The 19,824-nt window shown below is 32.8% G+C and overlaps 1 protein-coding gene across 1 annotated transcript; it reads left to right on the forward strand.

The window, feature by feature from the left end:
* The first annotated feature begins 2,467 nt into the window (after positions 1 to 2,467).
* Positions 2,468 to 5,641, forward strand: LOC125190585 (GDSL esterase/lipase At5g45670-like). Its single transcript, XM_048087915.1, has 4 exons — positions 2,468 to 2,841; positions 2,940 to 3,064; positions 3,156 to 3,401; positions 5,009 to 5,641. The coding sequence occupies exons 1-4, from the start codon at positions 2,601 to 2,603 to the stop codon at positions 5,486 to 5,488; spliced, it is 1,092 nt and encodes a 363-aa protein (XP_047943872.1). The 5' UTR covers positions 2,468 to 2,600; the 3' UTR covers positions 5,489 to 5,641.
* The last annotated feature ends 14,183 nt before the right edge of the window (positions 5,642 to 19,824 follow it).

The raw sequence follows: 19,824 nt of genomic DNA on the forward strand, positions 1-19,824 counted from the left end.
TGTGAGAATAATTGGTGTGGATATATGGACTAAATGTGTTTTCTCTCCTAATATGCTAGTCTTTTGGACTGAGTTATTCTGTTCGGTCGGTATCAAACTATCAATGTTCTTTTAACCCTTTTCTTGTTTTCCCTTTTTTCTTGGTTCAAGCGAGCAACTCTCCAACAATCGGTTTCTCTCGTGCTCTTGCGAGAAGCCACGGCTATAGTTGACAGTGATGCGGCTCGGAGGTGGAGCTGTTTCAGTTTCGTGGGCTTTTTAGACTAGCTCATTGGACGTGGCATGAAATAAAAAAATTTAGAGTTTTATTTTGTTAATTGTTATTTGGATAACTAATTTGTAAAACAGTCCAATTTTGATTATTTATGTGTTATAATTTAATTGGGTTAATATTCAATCCTAATTGAAATATTCCTTTAATTCGTTATTAAATGTCTCATTTTTTTTTTTATTTGTTCACCAATAAATATTTCATTTCACTTTTATTATTTTTTTAGGTGGATCACATATTCCACTAACTCATTCCACTAATTCCTTAACGCTAAGTTGATAAAAAAAAACGAGACATTTCAGCCGCAAAAAGAAAAAGTTTTAGTAATCAAGCAAACTGGAATTTTATATTTCATCTCCCAAAAGAAAAAGGTGTTTTTTGTATATAAAGTCTAGGCTCAGATTTGGTAGAACGTCATTACAGCCCCAAAACCGATATATGGCATGAACCCAATTGACGGCCAAGGAGCCATGAATGGAAATGGGAGTTGTTGAGAAAGAGAAAGTGGAACATGAATTGTCACCTAAATTAGAAGGGCATTGCTAGGAAATTTGCCCAAACAATATGTTATCGAATCAAATTTGGCCGATTACAATACAAGTGATAACCCATAAAAAAAGTGAAATCACGTGGTTTGGGCTTTGAAATATATATTTTTCCCCTTTTCAAAATTAAAAGGAAATAAGTTGCTATTCTATGAAACTCTTTTTTAAATTTCTACCAAAAGAAGAATTTGGGCTCAATTTCCGGACCAAAATTACGCTTGTCGGCACCCTTGCAATTCCAATAGAAAAATACCCGACATTTAATCGAGAGCTAAGGGAATCTCCCCTGCATCCATCTCAGCAAAGAAAATGAAGTTTTATTGAGATGTCCCCCTAAGTTAATTACCTTTTAAATTATTAAAACTATCAATAAATATATATGACCTAGCTAGACTAGTCATAGATTATCTTGTATCATCATCGAGCCTATTTGTTCAAATAGAAGTTTATTTATAACGTAGCGACATCACTACTATTTATGAGGACCTTATGATCAACTGATTTTGATTTTTTTCGGTTAAAGTGGATATTCCACGATCATCTAATCAGAACGTCTATTGTATCTATAAAGTTTAATTTAACAAAATTAAACCATAGTACGTCGTTCGTAAGACCTGATCAACCTGCTAGATCGGGCACAATTCCAACGTTCCAAATACTCTCGTTTCAATCCTGACAATGCTCGCCAGCTGCCCATGTTGGTAAGAGCCGGGGCCTGGTTGTAGAGACTTGGCATTGGCAACGTTGGATGTCTATCACAGTGATGGAAAGAAGAAGAAGAAATCATATATTGAGAGTAGGCCCAAAGTGGTGGTGGTCCTTGCCGCTGTTTCTTCAACTGCCATATTAACTGAGACACCATAAATAAATGCCATCTTATTTAATTACATTGATTGTCTCATCCTTCTCTCATCAATGTGAATATTACATTAATATACTTGTTGTTAAATAGCTTTCTCTATGCAATAAACTTCATCTACCAATTTAATCTAAATTGCAAATGTAGAGCAACTTTCTTCATCATGACCTCTCTCTCACACACACACACAATGATATAATTCTAATAGCTCGTCGGTAGGGATTATACTATTTGAATTAATCTCAACTTTATCACGAACTAACTAGTACTGTTCAATAATCTATTTGAATTGGTCTCAACATTAAATGTAGTAGTTGCACTCCACCTAACCCATACATGTTCGAGTTTCAGTTTCCAACCGTTCTATGCATATTTTGTGGTACCCTCTAAAATCATAATTGCACTTTTTCTCCATGATTCTAATTTTTATGACAAAGTATGGCTAGAGAGCCCCAAGTCACACTCATTGATTTATTGAAGATATCCTCTCATCCAATTTACATTTAATTAATAATAGTAAATCATACATGAATGAAAATGAAACTAGAATCACATGGGTGAAATTTTAAAAATCAAGTAGGATGAGAGTAATGCATTGCCATGGAAATGAAGAACAGGTATGCCCCATTAGCTTTATGCTAACTGTATCACATTATATCCGCGTGAAATCAATGCTCCTATCCAACTCCCATATCCTTATGCATAATAACCAACACATAAGTCAACTTCACTAACTTGGTTTTTCCTAAATCAACTTGTAATATACATGTGTATATATACATGCCTTTAATTCAATCACACACAACACCAGCCTCTGCCCTTTCCACCTTTACTTCTTTATTTCCTCATCCAAATTACTTCCATTTTTCAGCTTCATACTTAATTTAGAGTAACATTTTATTCAATTCACACATATATATAGATAATGGGAAGTAGGCTTGGGAGATGGTTGGCGTTGTCCGTGGTCGCAGCCGTGGCCCTGGCCACGGTAACAGCCGAGCCCCAAGTTCCGTGTTACTTCATATTTGGTGACTCATTGGTTGATAACGGAAACAACAACAACATTCAGTCCTTGGCCAGGGCTAACTACTTGCCTTACGGCATTGATTTCCCCGATGGCCCAACCGGCCGCTTCTCCAACGGTAAAACTACAGTAGATGTCATTGGTAAGTACTCCATATATGACCATGTAATTTGTTAAACTTCTTAAATTCAATTTTTTTCATTAATTTGTTTATAGTCTAAAAATGGTTCATTGTGACAGCTGAGCTGCTAGGGTTTGATGACTACATTCCACCTTACGCTCAGGCTCGAGGCCGAGAGATACTGAGGGGAGTGAACTACGCATCTGCAGCTGCCGGAATCCGAGAAGAAACCGGCCAGCAACTAGTAGGCATCTGTCTATGTTTTTTCCTTACATTATCAAGTAGCAACATTCATAGACTAAAACAAAGTGTGTTTTTTTTTTTTTGAATTTTAGGGCGCTCGAATTGACTTCACCGGCCAAGTAAACAATTACAAGAACACAGTGTCGCAAATAGTGGACATAATCGGTGACGAGGACTCCGCCGCGAACTACCTGAGCAGGTGCATCTACTCAATCGGAGTAGGCAGCAATGATTACCTCAACAACTACTTCATGCCTCAGTATTACACCACCAGCCGCCAGTACTCAACGGAGCAGTACGCCGATGTACTTATCCGACAATATACAGACCAATTAAGGGTAAGTAGATCTCTCCGTACCCGAATTTAATTTTTTGGTATAATAGCTATTTAAATCACGAAAAGATCTAGTCAATTGTAGTTAGTCTCATAATGTTTGAAAATCAGATTTCATTTGTTTCAATTGCCTCATTCAAGGACAGAGCCAGAAATTCTATATAGACGGAACAAAAATACACATAGGCCATGTTTGGTTGTCAGGATTCTGTCTAGGAAAGTAATCTGATTCCTTAAATTTTAAATTCCTGTGTTTGTTTCAGTTTTTAATCAAATTGGAAAAGTAATCAGAATCCGAGAACAAGGAAAGTTAGTACAATTTTCCAGGATTCTGAATCCTAGCTTTTCTTAGGTATTCTTTTTTCCAGTTTTAGGATTCTTACATATATAATGCAATATAGTATAATTTTATTATTATTATTATTATTATTATTATTATTTAGAATATTTTTAAAATAATTTAAAAATATAAATCATACTACTTAATTTTAGAAAATAAATAACTATGATTAAAATTATCATAATTATAACTTATTTTATAATAATTCATAATAATAATTAATAATTTATTAAATAATTTAAATATAATTATATAATATAAATCGTATGATAAATAATAATTATTATTATTATAAATTAATAATTAATCAATAAAGTTATAGTGTAATTTTCAGTTATTAAATTTATTCACTTATAACATCCTTAAATATTATAATTATAATACTAATTATTATTATTATTATTATTATAAATGAGTATAATATTTCAAACTATAATTATATGTATTATTTTATATTATGATAAATAATCCGTATTTAAACTATCCATTGTAATAATAAATATAATAATATAATTATTATTTGTAATTAATAGTTTATTAAGAATTTATGTTATTATTTTTTTTATAAATAAAAAATAGTAAGTATATTTTTAGTTTGGTGTTTAAATTAAATATAAATTTAAAATCTTGATATTTTCCAAACACAGGAAAGTAAAGTTACTAGGAATCATATTCCCGGGATTCATTTTCCCAGGAATCATTTTCCTTGCCAACTTTACTTTCCCGTCAACCAAACACGGCCATAAAGATATTTTAAAGATTAGAGAAGGGGCAAATATAAGGGATATTTCCGAAAATTAAAATTATGATCAAAATAGTATAAATGATTTTTTTTAGGTGGGGCATTTGCCCCCTGTGAGTCTAATATAAATCCGTCCCTGACCTCATTGTGCACTAACTTTGTCTTATGGTGATACTCAACGACACCGTTTTAGTAAAATATGTAATGTATTTTATTTAGATTTTATTACTCCAGCGGTTCGAGTTTTATAAGAATCGTAAAACATTAGTGCTAATAATCTCACTTTCATATAGTAGTATCAATTTTATAATAAAATGAGTTTGTGGAATGGTTGACTTAATTATTAAATATATTAACATGAAATGGCGGTTAGACCGAAATGGAAAGATGAGATATATATGGCCATAGAGTATTTAAATATAAACAACATTCGATTATTTGAAAATTCATGATTTGATATTTTATTTTAGAATGACTATTATTTCTAAATTTTGTAACTTATTTTTCATTATTACTTTGGGGATTGCAGGTTTTGTACAATTATGGAGCAAGGAAGTTCGTCCTGCTGGGAGTAGGGCAGATCGGGTGCAGCCCGAACGCGCTGGCTCAGAACAGCCCGGATGGGCGGACATGCGTGGCGAGGATCAACAACGCAAACCAGATATTCAACAGCAGGCTGAGAGGGATAGTTGATGAATTCAACGGCAACACCCCAGATGCGAGGTTCATATACATCGATGCCTACGGCGTTTTCCAAGATCTGATCAACAACCCGTCGGCTTTCGGGTTTAGAGTGACGAATGCTGGTTGCTGCGGCGTGGGGAGGAACAACGGGCAGATAACATGCCTGCCAATGCAGCCTTCGTGCCAGAACAGAGACGAGTACTTGTTTTGGGACGCGTTTCATCCCACGGAAGCTGCGAATACGGTTGTCGGAAGGAGAGCCTATAGGGCTGAGAAGGCTTCCGATGCTCATCCCTTTGATATTAGCCGCTTGGCTCAACTCTGATTCCGCTCAAGTCTCAACAAATATATATATATAATTGTCTGCATTTATTGAGTTCATATGTGATATTGGTAATTTGTGCTTCAATATAATGTAATATTTTTATAGTTTTGTGTTATGATATATATATATGGAGGAAGCTCCATTTTAGTTGTTTGAGGTTTTGAGTTTTTCCAATTCTTGTGTTGAATGGACTTTTATGTGAATGGGCTGAATAATCACATATAGATGGATGGAATGGAATTTCGCAACATCAATATTGGAACAATGTACTTAGTTTGTTAGATGAATCCATATATAGATAATCGTACATTTAACTAGACAGGGATTGTGATTTTTCACTCAATCTATACCAGCACGTGTCGTTTAACCAGTCATCTCATGTCTTATTTCGTAGCTTTGACTCTGTGTAAATGTGATCATCGAATTCGAGATAGATAAATACATAAGTCGAACAATTCAACACCAATTTTATTTAAACAATCCACTTGATTTAAGCTACATATCATAGTATTATAACATCTACATATAGTCCAATAATCACAATTACCCTACCATGTTATGTACTTTATCCGTTCTATAAGAATAGTGATGTTGGGGAGAAATGAGTTTTAATATGAAATTTGTAAGGTACGAGAGAAAACAAAAAATAATAGTTGAAGTAGTATTATTAAAATAGATAGTGAAATCCACCTCAACAGTATTATAATATGTAGTGAAAACTTTCCATAGAATTAATTGAACTAATTTTTTAGAAGCGTACTAAAATGATTAAATAGAACTATTTTTTTTGAGGTGGAGACAATATTAATCTATGAATAAATTTAGAACCAAACTAATTATGTTTCCAAACTCAAGTTGCCAAAAAATATTAATTGGGTCACTTTTTTTTATTCTTAATTATTAGCTTTCATAAACTGATGAAAATGTTGTCTTTGTTTTAAAAAGAGGGTTGCCTAAACTATGAAAATCCTTTTTGGGACATTAGTATAAGCTTTTTTCAAGAGTTCATAAGTTAGAACTAGGATTTACTTATAACAAACTTTAATTCCCATGATTTTTGTGGTCACTAAAAGAAATAAAGAATCGTATTCCTTATAATTTAAAGCTTGATCTTTGAATTCTTTTATACAAAGCATTAATAATGGCCATGTCTCAGTTCATTTTCATCTTCTTTTTTTGTTTGTGTATTTTTAATTTTATTCTATTCGTCTTTGCAAAGCTTTACTGGACTTCATAGATCCATTAGATTAAGATAAAGGCCCATGGTCTTGGTAATGCACTTAGTATATTTTATGGGCCAATATGTGGTGACAAGCAACCACTACTTCATAAACATCCAAAAACAAACCGGATGTAAGAATTAAAAATCTGTGAAGTCCAGTTCAATACAAACATATGTAAACATTTTAACCTATAAATAAACCATATAATTTTGTGCTGCGGGATTAAATAAGTTAATAAATCACACTATAATCATCTGCCTCGGGCTTATACAAAGAACTTATTAGCATTCACTAAAATATAGATAAATAAAAAGACAATAAATTAGCCAACAAACTTACGCTAAAATATGCGAAAATTACTCTAACAAAGCAAGGCGAAAATTTACCAAATTACTAACAAACAACAAGAACACAATAAATACACAAGAAGCTTAGAACATTAACTAATAAATTTGCTTCTAAAACAGGCCTAGCAACCTTACTATTTAAGATATTGGAAAATATAATGTACTACAAAAAGTTAATAGCAAAAAACTAGAGAAATAACTACCTCAAACTTCTAAACTACTTCTCCATGGTGAATAAAATATTAAGGCTGAATGAGGAATGAAATTATCTTTAATGGAATAGAGAAATTACGCTAGAGAAAGATGTCTAAATCAAGCTACGAGTTTTTTTATGGGTGAATGAAAAAAAATAGGTGATAAAAGTCAAAAGATTTCTTATTCTCGAAGTCTTGACATTTTGGGATGTGGAATTCTTTTTTTCAAGCACATGTTCAAACTTTCTAAAGCAAAAGATACAATTTCACATTCCTTCCATATTTGTGCTTTTTTTGCTTATTTTCCTCTCTTTTTTCATGGTTCAGCTTTTTTTTTTTGCATACTCTTCGGACCCAAACCACCATTCTTAATAAATAGATATCTTAGAGTTTATTTTTCATCAATTAAGAATGCAAAATGACTTCGAGCGATCAACAAAAACTAGTCCCTCAGAAAACAACAAATGGCATTCTAATCTTAGGTGCATCATAATAATTTGAAGGTCTGAGTCAATATTTTTTCGAGACAAAATATTGTCCGACTCTTGTATAGTGTTATTTACAAAATAATTTTATGCGTAAGAATAATTTATTTATGTTAAGATGTACCAAAAATTTTACTTGTTGTATTAAAATACACATATCACTTTTTTGTACATAACTAATTTCAATATCTACTTGGTAGTGTAAAATTAAGATTTGATAGAAAATGTTGGTTAAAGTTATGTGATGATATGACATAGGGGTGTCGAAACGGGTACTCGTGGATACCCCATCCCGATTTTGCGGGTATCGGAACCCGAAAAGTTTAATATTGTACTATCCAATCCCGACTCGTATGGTTACACGGATAATCCGATACCCGCATCAGGTATCTCGAACCTGTAGTTGCGGGTACCCAAACCGCTGCCATCATTTGAGTTTTGTTGTGTACTTTATAATTTATATGATAATATATGTATGTCTTATTAATATACATGTGTACCTATATATGTATGTGTTCTGTACATATAGTATATCAATAATATAAAATCGTGAATCCCATTGATGCACCGTACACGAGACGAGATACACTATGTATGTGTTGGCGCTACTGTGCTCTATTGTTTTGCATAGAATGAAAAAAATTAAAAGAAATATACTCACCTAAACTCCTCTGGGTGGAGACATTGGAGGTAGCAGGGATGAAATTGTAGGAAAATATGTAACATGCGGAAAATTCCTAAAGGCTAGGCCTTTGGCCTTTCATATGGTGTAACCTCCAAAATGTTTATGGAGTGCCTTAATACCAAGACCTTTCATGTAGGCTCCCCTTTCCTATAAATAGGTGTGGTTTGAGAGATGAGAACACACCAACAATCATTCTCTCTTCTCTCTAAGCTCTCAAGCATTCTAGTTCGCATCTTAGGAGCATTGCATAGCTCGGTTCTCGACTCCAATTCAAGTTCGCCGGAGCCTACGAGTTTGAGGTGCTTCAACTCGGTAGGAGGAAAGTCGTTTCATCTTTGGGGACGTTGCGCCAATCCGTGAGCACTAGCGGACGTATCTCGTCTTGCGGAGAGAGGGTTACCTCGACTCGACTAGAAGAAGACAATAGTTTGCATCTTGTTCTCTTATTGTATTTCTTTTGTTTTATTTACCTTCTTAGTTTTTGGTTCTTTTGTAATAGCAAAGTTGCCCGTGTAAAGGCTACACTATTTCCAACAATCGCAAGACGAGATAGTGTACTCTTGCGGAAATCATGTCGACCGAAGCTGGAGGGAACGGAAACAACAACATTGGATCATCTTCTGCATCCGCTAACACCTCAACGATGGCACCTGTTTCGACCTCAAGGGACATGGCTCAAGCTGACAAGCCTGAAAAATTCTAGGGCTTGGATTTCAAGCGTTGGCAACAAAAGATGTTGTTTTACCTAACTACGTTGGGTGTTGCTAATTTCCTCAAGGAGGATGCTCCAACTATACCGGAGGAGGAGACGGACTTTAATGTCCGGGCTGCCTATGATGTTTGGCATCAAGGAGATTTCTTGTGCAAGAACTATATCTTGAACGGCTTGGGTGATAGTATATATTCCATCTTTGCCGGGGCTAAGACCTCCAAAGCTTTGTGGGAGGCTCTTGACAAGAAGTATCGCGTCGAGGACGCCGGTACAAAGAAATTTGTAGTCGCAAAATTTCTGGACTACATGATGGTGGACTCTCGCTCTGTGGTAGAGCAAGCTGAAGAATTGCAAATCATTATCCATGATGTCCACGCTGAAGGGATGGCCTTGCCAGACCAGTTTGTTGTTGCATCAATGATCGAGAAGCTTCCTCCGTGCTGGACAGATTTCAAGAACTATCTAAAGCACAAGAGAAAGGAGATGAAGCCAGAAGACCTGATTGTCCGTCTTCGTGTAGAAGAGGATAATAGGCGGTACCAACAGAAGTCAGGAGAGATCAAGGAAGTAAGGAAGGAGATGGTCTAGCGAGAGAAAGGAGTGAAAATGAGCAGAATTTACAAAGAAAAGTGGCGTGACAGAGGAGTCTACAGCTGAGGGCAACAAAGTCATTATCAATACCTCGCTGGGCCCACCTAAAACGCCTATATATAGAGAAGAGCATGCAACGCAGAGCATATAGTTTTTCACTCTTCTTAGCTCATACAATTTTTACACACACTTGGGAATGGTTCTGGGGTAATCGTGATAGGGGGGGTATTTTCTAAGATTTCTTGTTTGGCAACACCGTCCTAGTGAGGGCGAAGATACAATTACTTTTAATTTCAGCTGTTTTTGCTAGTTTCCACCGTCGAACTTCACTTTTGGGAGTCGACTTTGATGTTGATGATGTTTAACTGCTTACCGTTCATGGATCTGCGTTTATCTGTTTAATTTCAAGTTATTTTGCTTAGATCTCTCTGCTGTTAGCGTAATTCTTAAATTGCTATGTCGATCTCTGTTTATTTCGTTATTGAGGTGTTTGATGTGGAATTTGGTGACAGATCTGTGGTTGATTGAGTGTTCGGAGCTTAAATTTGTAAAATCTGACGTGATGGAGAATTTCTTCTGTTTGGAGTTCGTGTCGGACGCTTGGATCCGGAGTGGATTTAGCGTCTGAAGTTGGTTTTGGCGTGTGAAAGAAACAGTAGTTGATAGACTTGTTTTATTTCCTCTTGTTTTCTATTTCACTTCGTCTAGGTATGCAGATCTGTTAAGTTCTTCGTTATTTATGCATAGATTTGATTTCAAGTTAGTAGCCCTGTTTTTGATTTGCTTATGTGTTTTCTCAAGAAGTTTTATGCGAATTTGGTTGTAGAAGACGATGTCACTGTCAGTTAGTACGAGAGTTAGTTATTCTGCCACTTTTCAGTCGTACTTTTTTTTTTTAGACATGGTCCCCACCGTAGAATTATCTCCTAGGTCTAGCTGTTAGGTTAAGTTTCTTTCTAAGGTTCCCAAGTCAAGTTAATTTTAATTTTCCTCAACCCAAGAAAATGCGTGGCAGCAGCCAACACCAAAAATACTCCCAAATCCTTGATTACGAGTCTTACACATCCTTCTCTGTGGGATCGATCCCTACTTCCCTATACTAGGTTTAGTAAAGTGGTTGAGGGTTTTTTTTGAAGAAGGGGAAGTACTTGTGTGTCCGACGACCGGGATTCCGCATGACCACGAGTTCCTAGACCAAGTGATCTAGTGGACTTGCTGGATCTAGGGAACCTGCTATTTCCTTGTTTGAATATTGCAACACACACTGCACACACTACACTTGTACCATTCCCGTAGAAAATCAACTTAATTGTCGAATTAAGTGTGTTCGAAGTGATAGAGGTGGTGAATATGTGGCGCCGTTTGCAGAATTATGTCATGCAAGTGGTATAATTCACCAAACCTCGACTCGACTTGAAGAAGACAATAGTTTGCATCTTGTTCTCTTATTGTATTTCTTTTGTTTTATTTACCTTCTAGTTTTTGGTTCTTTTGTAATAGCAAGAGTTGCCCGTGTAAAGGCTACACTATTTCCAACAGAAATTAATTATAAAAGAGATCAGAGGAGATACAATTGGGAATAAAGTGTATCGGGTAGTATATATTTGAAATTAATTAACTAAAATATAAAATTTGAGAACCCTAACCCTAAACATATCGGGTATTATCGGATCGTTTATCGAGTATACCCGCGCGGGTATAGGGTATACATACCCGCAAAAATTTAAAACACGTTACCCGATCTCGCCCTATTTTCCGTTGATGTCGGGTAGCGGGTTAGGATGTGAATTACCTGTTATCCGCTATCCGTTTCACCATAAATATAAATTTTAAAATGCGAAATTAAAGAAAAATTAAGGCTATGATTCTAAACGGACAAAACAGAGAAATGGAAAGGATAAAAAAGAAAATGAAAATAAATCTACAAATTTTATAATGTTTACATTTTAGTGAAAATATTCCTAAATTTGTAATTAAATTTAAATTTAATAGGCTGATACTTGATGTCATGAAATTGGCCATTGGTTAACATTTTATTACTAGTACAAAATTATTATTTAAGTCAATTTGTAATCAATTGCTAATTGAGAACTCACCCCTTAAAAAGTTATCATATTAATATTGACATTAAACTGACTTATTGATATTAATATAAGTAACTTTCAATATTAATACTACTCCTTCATTCCTTTAAAATTTGTTCTATTTTTCTATTTTTGTCCATCCCATAAAATTTATCCAATTTTACTTTTTACCATTTTTTATAATGAACTAACTTATTCCTACTCACATTTTATTATAAAACTGAAATATAAAATTAGGATCAACGTTTCACTAACTTTTTCAATTCACTTTTTATTATATTTATTAAAATCTATGATGAGCTAAAGTGGACAATATTTCAATAACGGAGGAAGTATATTAAATATTTATATTGATTGATGGTTGATGTAGTAAGAAGTTTTTATGACATTGTGACAAGAACCTACCTATAGACTTAGATCATTTATTGGTACAGTGATTGACCAGTATTTATACTTATATTTTTATAATTTTTAATAACTCACTTCGTCTAATAAAAAAGGTTTCTCTTTTTTATTCTAGTGTAACTATTACTCTATATTTCAAAATTACTCCTTTCGTTCCATTTTAGGAGTCCCAATTTACCATTTTTAGGCGTCCCACTTTTTGGAATTTCGATTGAAATATTCCATAAATAGTATTAGACCCCACATTCTACTAACATTATTCCATTCACATTTTATTATAAAACTAATATGACAAAGTAGGACCCACATTCAACTATCTTTTTTCACCAACTTCCCTTTACATTTTTTAAAATTCGTGCCGAACTCAACTGAGACTCCTAAAGCGGACGGAGGAATTATTTTATTACTCCTTACACCTTCCATTAATTGGTACCCGTTTGACTATCACAAATTTTAAAAAATATAATGGAAAGTGAGTGGAAAAAATTAGTGAAATGTGATTTCTAATTTTATTATTTATATACTCTCTACGTCCCAATAAATGTGAAATATTTGATTTTTGGTATGAGATTTTATATAGTGTTTTGTGAGTTAATAAAGAAAGAGAAAAGTAGGAGAGAAAAAAAAGTAAAGATGATGTTATTTCCATTTTATGAATAGTTTTATTGTTAATGAGACAAACCAAAAAGAAAAAAAAATCATTTTTAGTGGGACAAATAAAGTGTTAATAAAAAGTTAGTAGAATGAGTAGTGAGATGTGGGATCCATTACAAAAAGAGTATATAAGGATACCAATTAATTGAGAACGAACAAAAAAAGAAATTTGTGTCAATTAATGGGGGATAGAGGGAATATTCTAAAGGGTAATCTACATAAAAGGTCTTTCAATTTTGAACAAAAATAGTTCATGAACTTTAAAAATATCATGCAGTATCCCTGAATTTAAGGGTTAATGTCATGGTATTTTTTTTCACTATTTTTTATGAATGGACAAAATTACTATCTATGCCTTGGAGGCATTTTCGGTTCAAAAATAAGGTTAATAGTGAAAAAGTATCACGAATGAGATTCCACCTTAGTACAACGACTACCCGCAATATCGCAATATTTTTAAAGTCGAAAAATTATTGGTGTGTAAAACATAAAGTTCATAGATCATTTGGATAATTCAATTTTATATTAAAATATACTCCCTCCGCTTTTTAAAAATAGCAACTATTTTCATTTTTGGCCGTTCCTTAAAAATATAATTTTTAGAATCTTTCTATTTTAGGATATGAACTCCACAATCCACTAACTCTACTTACACTACTTTTTCTCTTCCTCTCTCTTACCTTAGTCATTTTTCTTTTCCTCTCTCTTACTTTACCAATTCTTCGCACTTACTTTTCCAATTGTACATTAAAACTCGTATCGTTTCAGATGATTCTAATTTTTTACTCCTTCCGTCCCACTTTAGGAGTCCCGGTTGAGTTCGGCACAGCTTTTAAGAAATGAAAATGAAAGTTAATGAAAAAAGATAGTGGAATGTGAGTCATATTTTTTTTATATTAGTTTTATAATAAAATGTGGGTGGAAAAAAGTTAGTGGAATATGGAGCCTAATATTATTTATGAAATATTTCAACCGAGACTTTTAAAGTGGGACACCAAGAATATGATAAAACGGGAATTCTAAAGTGAAATAGAGGGAGTAATAGACTGCCAAAATCACGAAACAACATCTGCAACAAACAACACCTACCGCCACCGGCAAATGTATCAACTATTTTTAATTGATGTACGGAACCGTGCAGATCAATAAAATTATAATCATGCGATGAATAATTTAATTTGGAAAGTGTAAACTATTAGAGCATCTCCAAGGGGAGAGATAAATGGAGAGGTAAATTAATATAACTACCAATTTATTTTTTTTTCATGAAAAATCATTATTTAAGGGGAGAGGTATTTGAGAAGGTATTATACTTTTTCCCATTTTGAAGAGGTATCTTTACCTCTCCATCAATTAAGAGGTAAAATTACATAGCCACCATATTTACCTTCTTTTCATAAAAAATCATTCTCCAAGGAGGAATGTATTTGAGATACACTTTATGTTTTTGTAATGCTTTTGTACTATTTTTTTTTTTTAAATGATATACCTTTCTATATACCTTTTATCCTTGTAGTTGATTGATTTTTAGAAAGGTATATTACACTTTTTGAGAAGATATAAACATGATATACCCTTTTCATTTATCTTCTTCCCTTGGAGTTGCTCTTACTAATACTGAATAATCGAATCTAATTATTTCGAAGAATCCGAGGTCCCCCACCTGATACTTTACTCAAACTCAAACTTCTTCCCTTGGAGTTGCTCTTACTAGTACTGAATAATCGAATCTAATTATTTCGAAGAATCCGAGGTCCCCCACCCAATACTTTACTCAAACTCAAACCCAAATTGAAGACATGATTCATAATTCATTGGTCAAGCTTTTCACCATACCATATATACGTACAATTGGGCGGTAAACACAACTTCATTATTATAATTTCTATGCCATTACTTTTAAGTTGTTGAGCCCATTAATGACAAGAACGTGATACCTAGAGGTAAGAAACATGTGCATTACTAATATTTACTATGCAAATACTTTAATAAGATTATTATTATAGCCTCGATTAATTCGATCTTGTGAAATTCAAGTTAAAGATGAAATAATCGTCAAGTTGTACGTGCGGCAATCTAAACCACTCATCAATTTGTTTATCATTATGCAAGTTAGGGATTTTGATCTAATGTAAAACTCAACCTTAAAATAAAACGCAGAATTAAACATATGGTAGTAATTTTTAGATTATCGTTAGTTCAGTTTTATGTCATTTTCGTAAGGATGACCTAAAATGATTAAAAATAACATCAAATTTGGATTTTACAAAAATGACCTAAAACTGATTAATAATGACCTTTCGTATTTTTCGTTAATTATTGATCCCGGAATGCCAGGTGAAATTATGGACATTTAATCTACTAATATATGAATACTACTATAAATCCTACAGTAGAAATGGCATACAAAATCCCAAAAAATGCATAATGTATCATGATCTTTTATTTTATGAATAATTTTTATTTTGAAGAAAAAATATATTATTAGGATGTGATGATATGAGACACACTACTATTGTTTATATAAATATTGATAGGTAAACTTTTAAATCACATAAATGAATACGACAAATTATCGTAATAGACATTATCAATAGTTGACCAGTGACAGATCTATTGGATCTAGCCCAATGGAAGTCCAAATTTGAGCATTATACAAATATAACGCCCAACCCGAATTTACCGCAACACATTCATTAAAAGTTTAAAACATATAACAAACATGCTTTTTAGGCGGACCCACAAACATAAAACAAACATGCTGAGTTTATATAGTATGCTTGCGTAGAAATAAGACTGAATATTTGTTTTGAATTTTATATATTGAAATCTCACATTACACAACTTTTAGGACATGAAAATATTTTGATATGTATTGAATTTCATGCAACTATATCTTATTTATTTTTAGCCCAATTTGAATCCACACCCTTGAGGCACTACCTACATTATCTCTAACCTATGATGATATTGTTGTTTTCTCATTGTCTTTATGAAGCTGGGGGACAAGATTTAATTTATATGCAATACTTAACAATTAATTAAGTTTAGGATTGGTACCGATTCCAGTGTCGAGAACATTTAACTGAGAACATTTATCTACACATGCTCTTGCGAAATCCAGTCCACATATATAAGATTCTGTCCTTCAACACGGATTACACTTTTATCTTTTTAAATTTATAAGCATCCTCAACAATATTTTTGGGGAAGGACGTCGTCCGCAATGACAGCGCAGCACGTCCCTGCTGTCCACTGCTGTGCTCTTACCGTTGGCACAGCCATGCTCTATGCATAGAGCACATTCGTGCCAACGGCAAGAGCACGAGTAGCCGATGTGGCATGCTCTGATTAGTTGTTAGTTTATCATTTTTTATTATTATTATTTTTTAAAAAATCTTAAAAATTCAAATTTAATAAAAAAAATATTTTCCCACTTCCTAATAAAATATATCAGTTTTTTTTATACTTTTAATTTATTTTTTCATTATTTTTATCCCAAAATTCATACTTTCATCTATAAATACTCCCATTTCAAACACAAAAAAATGACACTATACCAAACAACTCTCTCAATCTCAATTTTTAGGATTTTAATTATGTAATTTTTAATTTTTAAGATTTTAATCATGTAATTTTTAATTTTTTAGTAATTTGTAATGGTATCGGGTATTTTTAATGCATTTAAATATTGTGGAAATGTTTTTAGTAATTGAAGTATTTAAATTAGATAATGGAATGGTGGGACCCTTGAGTATGCTCTTACGGAAGAGCATAGATGTGGGTGTTGTGCTCTTGTGAAAGAGTAGGGAGTAAAAATGAATAAAAGTGGGTTTGGGTCCACTTCGATGCTCTTTGGCAAGAGCATGGATGGAGATGCTTAATAATATAAAATACTTAAGCTAAAACTAAGTACTATTCACTCCATCATTTTTTCAGTGATGATGCAGAATTTTAGGTGAATTTATTTAGTGAAATAAAATAGAGAAAAAAATATATTAAATATTTTAATAAAGAAAACTGAGAGATACAAAATGTAGGGGTGAGCAAAATAACCGAAAATCGAATATCCGAACCGAACCAAACCGAAATTTTGAAATTCGGTTCGGTTTTTTCGGTTTTTCGGTTCGGTTCGGTTTTAAAAATACAAAAATTTCAGTTTTTCGGTTCGGTTCGGTTTGGGCGAAAAAAAAACTAAAAAACCGAATTATATTTTAAATATATTATTATATATTTTTATCCTATTAATTTAGTATATTATATCATATATATAACATATATTCTTCTAATATATTTTTATATAATAAATATTATATATATTATATATATTTATATTCTATTAGTATATATAAAATAAAATAAATTAGATATATTAAAATATACAATTTTTTTCGGTTTTTTGTTTCGGTTTTTTCGGTTTAGTTCGATTTTTTAAGTTCGGTTTTCGGTTTTTCGGTTCGATTCGGTTTCAATTTTAACTCGGTTTGGGCGAAAAACCGAACCGAAACCCGAATGCACACCCCTAACAAAATGTAATACCACAAAAACTCATCTAAAATTATTAAAAAACAAGAATTTAGATGCAAATGATCTGCCACTCATCATTCGCCTTCATCTTACGATATCTTGAGACAGAGTGAGAAGTTCAAGCTTTATAGTACTTCTTCCGTCCCGTAATAGATGTCATACTTTCCTTTTTAGTTTGGAAAATTTCTTTCTCCACTAATTTAAAAGTTATATTTTCTCTCCCCATTTAACACATTAAAAAGAACCTCCTAAAACCCTGTGCCGCCTCACAAGTGTAACATCTTTTGTGCGACGAAAGGAGTAAGTAATTTTTACAATTACCAAATATAAAAGTGGACTACATCTATGTATTTAGCTTAGTCTATCCAAACTTGAAAAATGATCTTTAGGATACATAAACTCAATGTAAAGAGGAAGAAATCCCATTAAGACAAGCAATTAAATATGTGTTCTTATTTGGTCATTTCAATAAGGACACAATATAATGAATTGGGTCATATTGGGTTTTGGTCAGGTTTGAATAACCTACTGGCATTACTATCATTATCATGTGTCACCTTCATTTCTTGTCTTTGTGGCCACCCGCTCTGATGGGTTATATCTCTTCCACAATATGCATGAATTTTCTCAAGTAATCATCATGTGGTTATCGCGCGATATCAATTTCATATCTTGTTAGCATGAATAAAATTGTTCTGCTTACAGATTTGTATCGTATGCAAGTCATGTTCAAGTTCGAATTGAAAATATTCTTACAACTCGTATTTGGGTTTTGGCTTTAATATATAATTTGACTATACGCAGATTGATCCGATCATAAACAAATCCACATTATATGTGAGTGCGACATTTAAATTAAAATTAAAATTTATGTAAAGTTGAAATCTTGCGGAATTGAATTCGATCAATGATTAAAGTAAAGATTGAAAAATACAGTCAAGCTCACACTGACAAAAGTTACAGAACCCGTGATTGCATTTCTTATTCGAAATCTATTTTGTGACATGATTCAATATTGCTAGTGTATGCTTTCTCTTTATTCATTATCGAATTAAATCATCAGCTTAGCCACCCACTATTTTATCTATGTGCTTATATATGATTAATTAAATATATAATGGTTTTGCATCGAACTTGAAATTTAAGAATAACACACAAAATTTAGCATTAGTTTTTTACAAATTTTACTAACAGTCCAAACTAAATTAGAGGTGGATTGATACGTTATAGGAACATATCTTACTGTTAGTGGCAAGAATTTGAAAAGAATTTACTTTTAGCGTCAAAGAATTATGAACCTGAACCATATGATATTCATTTATGCACTAGACATTTTTATTAAAGTAATTTAATAAATAAGATAACAATCAACTTTGTTCCCTATTCAACTTATAAATATTTTGTTCCCTACGGAGGAGTAGTTTATTTAAGTATCATGTGATCAATGGTCGTGGTGGGGGCGGGAGAATGGTACTGTTTTTTGTTTCTGTCTATAGCTGTTTTAATGAGCAGGACCTATAATATTTACTGACTATTGTTTTTTGTTTGAGATCGAATATGATTTTCCAGCCATTTAAAAATGGAAATAATGGAAGATTTGTAGATTAATTACGGTAAATTTGATACATAAGAGTTAGAGACAACAAGTGTGTAATTGTAGCTCAAGTGCTCAACACAGAATTCAATTATGAACCTTAGCATATTAGTATATTTGATGATGTCGAGAAATTATAAAACTTCACATGGAACAAAAACAAATTCTTAATGGAACTTTAAAAAAATTGGGTGTTTTCCACGAACTTTGAAATTGACAAATAATATCACGAACTATACCCTGAGTTTGTTATTTTTCACCGGTGAAAAAATTCCAGCTATATTAATAGATTGAAGAACAAATTTGGAGGGTGTTCTTCAAGAAAAACTATTCTCAAATATAGAAAATCTTGAAACTCTCGAAGTTGTTGTTGAGAAATTACGAAAAAAATCTATATCATGATATTATTTCCGGGAATTTTTTCATTGGTGGGAAATAACAAACTCGGGATAAAGCTCGTGATATTATTTACCAATTTCAAAGTTCGTGCAAAAAATCCAAATTTTTGAAAGTTCCATAATGTTAGGTGCCAATATCCCTTTCCATTTTGGTATTGCCATCCAAACATTTCTATCCCAATTTCACATTTTGGTATTACCATCCAAACATTTCTATCCCAATTTCAAATACTATTACACAATAACCCTTGCATTATCAACCACAATTCATGCGAACATAAACTTTATTGGACAGTTCCCTCTCCTTCTTATATAATACTATTTGCATGTGGAAACCGTGATCACGTGGGAACCTACCTCTTTATAACTCAACTAATCATCAGTAGCCTATTTAAGGATGTCCCCTCATCTATGTTTCTACACACAATCATCATCAT

Source organism: Salvia hispanica, chromosome 5 (genome assembly GCF_023119035.1).
Source record: "Salvia hispanica cultivar TCC Black 2014 chromosome 5, UniMelb_Shisp_WGS_1.0, whole genome shotgun sequence".
Taxonomy (NCBI): domain Eukaryota; kingdom Viridiplantae; phylum Streptophyta; class Magnoliopsida; order Lamiales; family Lamiaceae; genus Salvia; species Salvia hispanica.